The following is a 7500-nucleotide window of genomic DNA, read 5'->3' as shown; positions in this document are numbered from 1 at the left end:
AAAAACTACAGAATGTTTCTAAACACCTCCAACGTCCTCGTCTTCATGAACCTTTTTCCTGAAAGAGTTTGCAGCGCTGTGCTGACAGATGAGCGATGGCTTCCTCTTCCTGTTCTGAGAACAATGCAGAGGCTGAGCTTCACCGTCGGAGAGAACAAGCTGCCGGCGGGACTCCTCCTTGTGTTCAGACACCAGTCGGCCTCCAGCCTGCTGCATTCTGCTGAACGTTTCTGCACCAATTTATGGTGGAAATGTTTTTATTTATGTAAAAGGAAACACAGAATTCAGGTGACATTTCAAAATATATCAGTCAGTGCTGCTCTCAGATCTGTTTCTCCTGCAGATCAACTTTTCTCCTGGAACATTGTCCCTGCTGAGTCATGGTTTAGTCTTCGCTCCTCTGTTATGTGTCATGTCATGTTCACGGGGAGAGAACAGGAAACTTTCCCCGTTGTTAAAGTTACTGCTGCTGCATGTTTTTGGGTCATTTTATAATCAGCAGCTTGTTTTGTTTTTAGCATTTGTTTCTTCTATATTTTAATTGCAGTGCATATTGTCTTAACATGGGTGGCACGGTGGACTTTTCAGTGTGGAGTTTGCATGTTCTCTCCGGCCTCCTCCCACCATCTAAAGACATGCAGGCGAGGTTGATTGGTGACCCTAAATTGTCTTCAGTTGTGCGTGTGACTGTGTATTTGTCCATGTGTGGCCCTGCGATGGACTGGCGGCCTGTCCAGGGTGACCCCACCTTTTGCCTGATGTCAGCTGGGATTGGCTCATTTGTTATTTAACTGCAAGCTGTATTTCAGAACGTTTTTTAACAAACTATGTTTTAAAAATGGGGGGCGCTGTACATGCCCCCGGCGTCCACGGTGTCCACGGCGCCCCCAGTGTAAATGACACAGGGGCAGGACTGGATCGAAAAAGAGGGTTTTTCTAAAGTGCTAAACTGGTTTTTGGAGCTGCAGCCGTTTATTCCTCTCACATGAAGTAGAGTACAATAAATAAAAGAAGGACTGAACCTGATCAATCAAACAGTTTGACATGAATGATTTTAGAGGCTTTCACAGCTGAACTGAATCAGCAACTCCAGCAGGATATTTAAACTGTCAGCGCCTCCCCTGAGTTTTACTGCTTGTTCTTTTTCTGTTTGTTGTTTTCTTGCTCTCTCTTCTGTCTCTTTCTGTCCTGCAGAGACAGGAGGGGGCGTTCGCCTGACTCTACAGCTCTGAAGGATCGGCTTGGCTGTTCCCTGCCGGACGGTTCAGTGATCTACCGCTTTTCGCTCTGCAACAGGAAATCGTCTCCGCTCAGACTAATCCTGCAGACTAAATGTGTCTCTGCATGTCCCTTCACCTGTCCAGGCGGGTTTGTCTCCACTGCAGACGCTCTTTTCCTCCCTTTCAGGTTACTGTCCTACACTCTGATTGGTGGAGCTTGTAACTGCAGCTCCTCTACGCACAAACAGAACATTTCATCTGCATTTTCATGTCCAGTTTCACCTGAAGAGACGTTAGAACATCAGTCAGACAGAAGCAGGACGGACGAGGTGAATATTATTGATCTGCTATAAAGTTTAAAGGTCTTTAAACGTCATCTGGTCGTCTGTTACTCTGACTGAATCTAGAAAATTGATTCCAGTCTAAGAACCTCTGACTTCCATCTTCTGTCAACATTGAATCATCCTGAACGTTGGTTCTGCTTCCTGCTGGTTCCGGTCCAGCAGGACGTCTCTCACATCAGCCAGCAGTCACTCAGCTTCCCAGTGAGAAACCAGCTTCTCTCGGCTCTCAGCTCCACCAATCAATCATTCCCCTCCGTCCATCACCTAACCAGCCCAGACCGTCCAATCAGGAGCCTCCGTGCCCTGTGAGGTCACCATGGGAACCAGAGTTTCCTCCCGGTCCGTCAGCAGGGAGTTAGCTTGTTAGCGTAGCGCTGCAGTCTAAATGTGCACCAGCTGGGAACATGAAGACATGAAAATCACAGCGAGCCCTCTGATTGGCCGACCAGTCCCCGAGCCTGGAGTCAGGAGCTTGGATCCTGAACGCAACAAGCGAGCTGTGGGAAGGAAAGGAGCGCAGGAGCTGGACAGGAAGTGATGGCGTCTTATTGAATATACTAAATAAAACATAACCGCAGTATGAAATGCAGTACTGCCCCCCCCCGTCTGTGGTACTTTCAGCTCCTCTTTGTTTCATTAGCAGTATCCGTCCCTCTCTCAGCTCTCTTGCTCTCTGTGGTTTTTTTATGATTTAAATTATTATTATCCGGACTGTTCTCATGCAGCTCTGCGCTGTGATTGGCCGAAGACGCTGAGCTCCCACATGAGTCCGAAATACTTCCCACAACAGACGCGTGAGAAAAGAGGAGGACGGGGAAACTCAGAACGTCTGTCCTCACCTGGGAAGGTTCTGTTCCACATCCTCCGTGTCACCACGTCTCCTCTGGGCCTCCGGACTCCTCCGGATCCTGGTCCTGGCTCTCCTCTCTGCTCGCTCAGCGTCTCGTTCAGAGCCTGAGAGTACATCATCACGCCATCGTAGAAACCTCCAGCTATCAGGTTATACTGCCAGAGAGAGAGAGACGGTTAACAGTTCATCAATCAATCAGTCAATCATCAGATCTCAAACCAACAACACGTCTCATATTTCATGCTGACAGGAAGCGTTCAGTACCAGAGAGTCTCTGATGGTCAGGTTGAACGTTTTCTTCGCTTCCTTCTTCAGAGTTTCAACAAACTGAAGGTATTCTGGATTCTGAGGCTCCAGGTAGGTCAGCACCTTCACACTCTGACAGACAGACAGGTATTATAACAGAATATTATTTCCTAAACTCAAGGTTCACTTACACAACTATTCCCGAGCTTTCTGCCGGATCTACAGCCTTCTTCTTTATCCTGTGACTGAAGTCCAGTATAGAGGGAATAACTAAGTAAGTGAACCTTGAATCACAACATGTACAGTGTCTCACAAAGTGAGTCCCCCCCTCACCTTTTAGTAAATATCTGATTATATCTTTTCATGTTTCAACACTGAAAAAATGACACTTTGCTCCAGCGTAAAGTAGTGAGCGTGCAGCTTGTATAACAGTGTAAATCTGCTGTCCCCTCAAAATAACACATCACACAGGCGTTAATGTCTAAACCGCTTGCAACAACAGTGAGGACACCCCTCAGTGAAAATGTCCAAATTGGGACCAATTAGCCAACCAATTTTCCCTCCCCGGTGTCATGTGACTCGTTAGTGTTACAAGGTCTCAGGTGTGAAAGGGGAGCAAGTGTGTTAAATTTGGTGTTATCGCTCTCACACTCCCTCATACTTCTCACTGGAAGTTCAACATGGCACCTCATGGAAAAGAACTCTGAGGATCTGAAACAAAGAACGGTTGCTCTACATAAAGATGGTCGAGGCTGTAAGAAGACCGCCAAGACCCTGAAACTGAGCTGCAGCACGGTGGCCAAGACCATACAGCAGTTCACCAGGACAGGTTCCACTCAGAACAGGCCTCCCCATGGTCAACCAAAGAAGTCATCAGATTAATCAGATGTCTGAGTGCTGCCAGCATTGCTGCAGAGGTTGAAGGGGTGGGGGGGTCAGCCTGTCAGGGCTCAGACCGTACGCCGCACACTGCATCAAATTGGCCTGCATGGCTGTCGACCCAGAAGGAAGCCTCTTCTAAAGATGATGCACAAGAAAGCCCACAAACAGTTTGCTGAAGATCAGCAGACTGAGGACATTGATTACTGGAACCAGGTCCTGTGGTCTGATGAGACTAAACTTATTTGGTTCAGATGGTGTCAAGCGTGTGTGGCGGAAACCAGGTGAGGAGTTCAAAGACAAGTGTGTCCTGCCTACAGTCCAGCATGGTGGTGGGAGTGTCCTGGTCTGGGGCTGCATGAGTGCTGCCGGCACTGGGGAGCTCCAGTTCACTGAGGGAACCATGAATGCCAACATGTACTGTGACATACTGAAGCAGAGCAGGATCCCCTCCCTTCAGAGACCGGGGTTAAGGCAGTGCTGGGAAATAATGGAGGCCACACAAAATATTGACAGTTTGTGCCCAATGTGGACATTTTCACTTAGGGGTGTCCTCACTTTTGTTGCCAGCGGTTTAGACATTAATGGCTGTGTGATGTGTTATTTTGAGGGGACAGCAAATTTACACTGTTATACAAGCTGCACCCTCACTACTTTACACTGTTCTACAAGCTGCACGCTCACTACTTTACACTGTTCTACAAGCTGTACCCTCACTACTTTACACTGTTCTACAAGTTGCACGCTCACTACTTTACACTGTTATACAAGCTGCACGCTCACTACTTTACACTGTTATACAAGCTGCACGCTCACTACTTTACACTGTTACACAAGCTACACGCTCACTACTTTACACTGTTCTACAAGCTGCACGCTCACTACTTTACACTGTTACACAAGCTACACGCTCACTACTTTACACTGTTCTACAAGCTGCACCCTCACTACTTTACACTGTTACACAAGCTACACGCTCACTACTTTACACTGTTCTACAAGCTGCACGCTCACTACTTTACACTGTTACACAAGCTACACGCTCACTACTTTACACTGTTGTACAAGCTGCACGCTCACTACTTTACACTGTTACACAAGCTGTACGCTCACTACTTTACACTGTTATACAAGCTGCACGCTCACTACTTTACACTGTTCTACAAGCTGCACGCTCACTACTTTACACTGTTCTACAAGCTGTATGCTCACTACTTTACACTGTTGTACAAGCTGTACGCTCACTACTTTACACTGTTATACAAGCTGCACGCTCACTACTTTACACTGTTCTACAAGCTGCACGCTCACTACTTTACACTGTTCTACAAGCTGTACGCTCACTACTTTACACTGTTCTACAAGCTGCACGCTCACTACTTTACACTGTTATACAAGCTGCACGCTCACTACTTTACACTGTTATACAAGCTGCACGCTCACTACTTTACACTGTTCTACAAGCTGCACGCTCACTACTTTACACTGTTATACAAGCTGCACGATCACTACTTTACACTGTTATACAAGCTGCACGCTCACTACTTTACACTGTTATACAAGCTGTAGACTCACTACTTTACACTGTTCTACAAGCTGCACGCTCACTACTTTACACTGTTCTACAAGCTGCACGCTCACTACTTTACACTGTTATACAAGCTGCACGCTCACTACTTTACACTGTTATACAAGCTGCAGCCTCACTACTTTACACTGGAGCAAAGTGTCATTTCTTCAGTGTCGTCACATGAAAAGATAGAATCAGATATTTACAAAGATGTGAGGGGCGGACTCACTTTGTGAGATACTGGTATTACCGTCTTGAACACGTGTGACAGGAAGTCATCATTAATATTAATAACAGAGTAACGTCTCACCCTGAAGGCGTAGCGCGCTGCAAAGTCGTCCTGGTCTCCTCTGTACCACGGCCTGACGGGGCCCCGCCCCCCCAAACCCTCAGCAAAAAGATCAATGAAGAAGAAGACGTAGTCCTCCATCTCCACCCCCTCCCTCCAGAACTGGACCATCAGAGTCCTGAAGATGTCCCAGGAACAGCACAGGTACACCACTGAAGAAGAAGAAAGAAATGAGAACTAGATGGTCCAGTTTCTGGTCTACCCGTTCACCAAAACCACCTCCTTACTCTGACCTTTCTGTTAAATATGCTCCAGTGCCCTGAACTACGATGTAAGGGGCCCCACAGTGCCTTATAAACTGATGCCAACGGGTCTTGCTAGAGAGAACGCAGGTTTAAGGCTCTTCAGGTTCCTGCTGGTTGTGAACACATCAGACTCTGATCAGAGTTACAGTCACGTCTGCAGTGTCCAGTTTCCTCCTCTGAGGTTAACCGTCCCTCACTGATGACCTCATCACGCGGCTCGTCAGTCACCATGGTGATAATCACAGACCCTATCAAACGAGCTGATCGGTCTGACGGCTCATCATCAGCTGACAGGACAGGGTCTCCTCAACTTTTCTATCTTTGCACAACATACATTTCCAAATGTACTGTAAGCACAATTTAGAGGTACTTGTACTTTGTTCAAGTACTTCTACTGCACTACTTGTGGATCTTTAACGGCCTGCTGAGAGGCCCCTTACTGACTGACTCTCCGTGTTTCAGTGCTGCAGGTCAGACTGCTGTTCATGGTGGACGAAACAAACGCACCTTTAGTGTTTCTTTTCTTTTAGTGAAATAACATCTGTGTAAAAAAGTGAAAACATCTTCATACACACTGATGGGCGTAGCAGCTCGGACAATAATCATAAAGTTTCTCCAGAGCAGTTTTTAATACTACGGTCACGGTTGTACATGTACAGGATGTGTGTATTCAGAGGCATTACTGCAGCATGGAGACGTGATTTCACCATAATGCCTTAATATGGGGACGCTTTGGTGCACTCAAAAATGATCTTACATCCATCCATCTTTTCTCGGTCAGTTTTTTAAATACCACGCGGTCACATTATATCTCGCGTCCTCCACAAAGTGTTTTATCTCAGGGACAGAGGACGTCGCTTAGATATTCAACTGATCCACCACTAAAGATCAGACTGAGAAAAACCAACACAACAGTAGATCTACGGTGTTAACCTGATAGCAGTTCACACACACGTTAGCTGTAGACGCCGACTGTCCAACAAGCTACCAAACAAGCTAGGTGACATTATAATCGCTAACATAGCAGACTCATAGAAAAATACATCAATTTAATAATTTTTGTCCTAACTAATTTCTTAATGACCCAGCTTCAACGGAATCAGAATCAGAATTTGCTTTGGGGTTAGGGTGCTACACTTAGACAAAGATACAGTTACATAAATAAATATAGAAATATACACTCACCTAAAGGATTATTAGGAACACCAGACTAATACTGTTTGACCCCGTTTCGCCTTCAGAACTGCCTTAATTCTACGTGGCATTGATTCAACAAGGTGCTGAAAGCATTCTTTAGAAATGTTGGCCCATATTGATGGATAGCATCTTGCAGTTGATGGAGATTTGTGGGATGCACATCCAGGGCACGAAGCTCCCGTTCCACCGCATCCCAAAGATGCTCTATTGGGTTGAGATCTGGTGACTGTGGGGGCCATTTTAGTACAGTGAACTCATTGTCATGTTTGAAATGATTGGAGCTTTGTGACACGGTGCATTATCCTGCTGGAAGTAGCCATCAGAGGATGGGTACATGGTGGCCATAAAGGGATGGACATGGTCAGAAACAATGCTCAGGTAGGCCGTGGCATTTAAACCATGCCCAATTGGCACTAAAGGGCCTAAAGTGTGCCAAGAAAACATCCCCCACACCATTACACCACCACCACCAGCCTGCACAGTGGTAACAAGGCAAGATGGATCCATGTTCTCATTCTGTTTACGCCAAATTCTGACTCTACCATCTGAATGTCTCAACAGAAATCGAGACTCATCAGACCAGGCAACATTTTTCCAGTC

General features: G+C 46.3%; 1 protein-coding gene across 3 annotated transcripts in view; it reads right to left on the bottom strand.

Annotated features, from left to right (window-relative positions):
• Window positions 1-7500, bottom strand: part of LOC123977113 (atrial natriuretic peptide receptor 1-like) — a 57250-nt gene that overhangs the window by 43234 nt on the left and 6516 nt on the right. For all 3 annotated transcript variants that reach the window (XM_046059619.1, XM_046059620.1, XM_046059621.1), the window contains exons 3-5: window positions 5420-5610; window positions 2679-2792; window positions 2404-2569 (exon numbers count right to left, since the gene is read on the bottom strand). In XM_046059619.1, coding sequence (XP_045915575.1) covers window positions 2404-2569; window positions 2679-2792; window positions 5420-5610 — 471 coding nt within the window. The remainder of the gene's footprint in view (window positions 1-2403; window positions 2570-2678; window positions 2793-5419; window positions 5611-7500) is intronic.

This window comes from Micropterus dolomieu, linkage group LG09, assembly GCF_021292245.1.
Source record: "Micropterus dolomieu isolate WLL.071019.BEF.003 ecotype Adirondacks linkage group LG09, ASM2129224v1, whole genome shotgun sequence".
Taxonomy (NCBI): domain Eukaryota; kingdom Metazoa; phylum Chordata; class Actinopteri; order Centrarchiformes; family Centrarchidae; genus Micropterus; species Micropterus dolomieu.
This window is presented reverse-complemented; position numbering and strand designations above follow the sequence as displayed.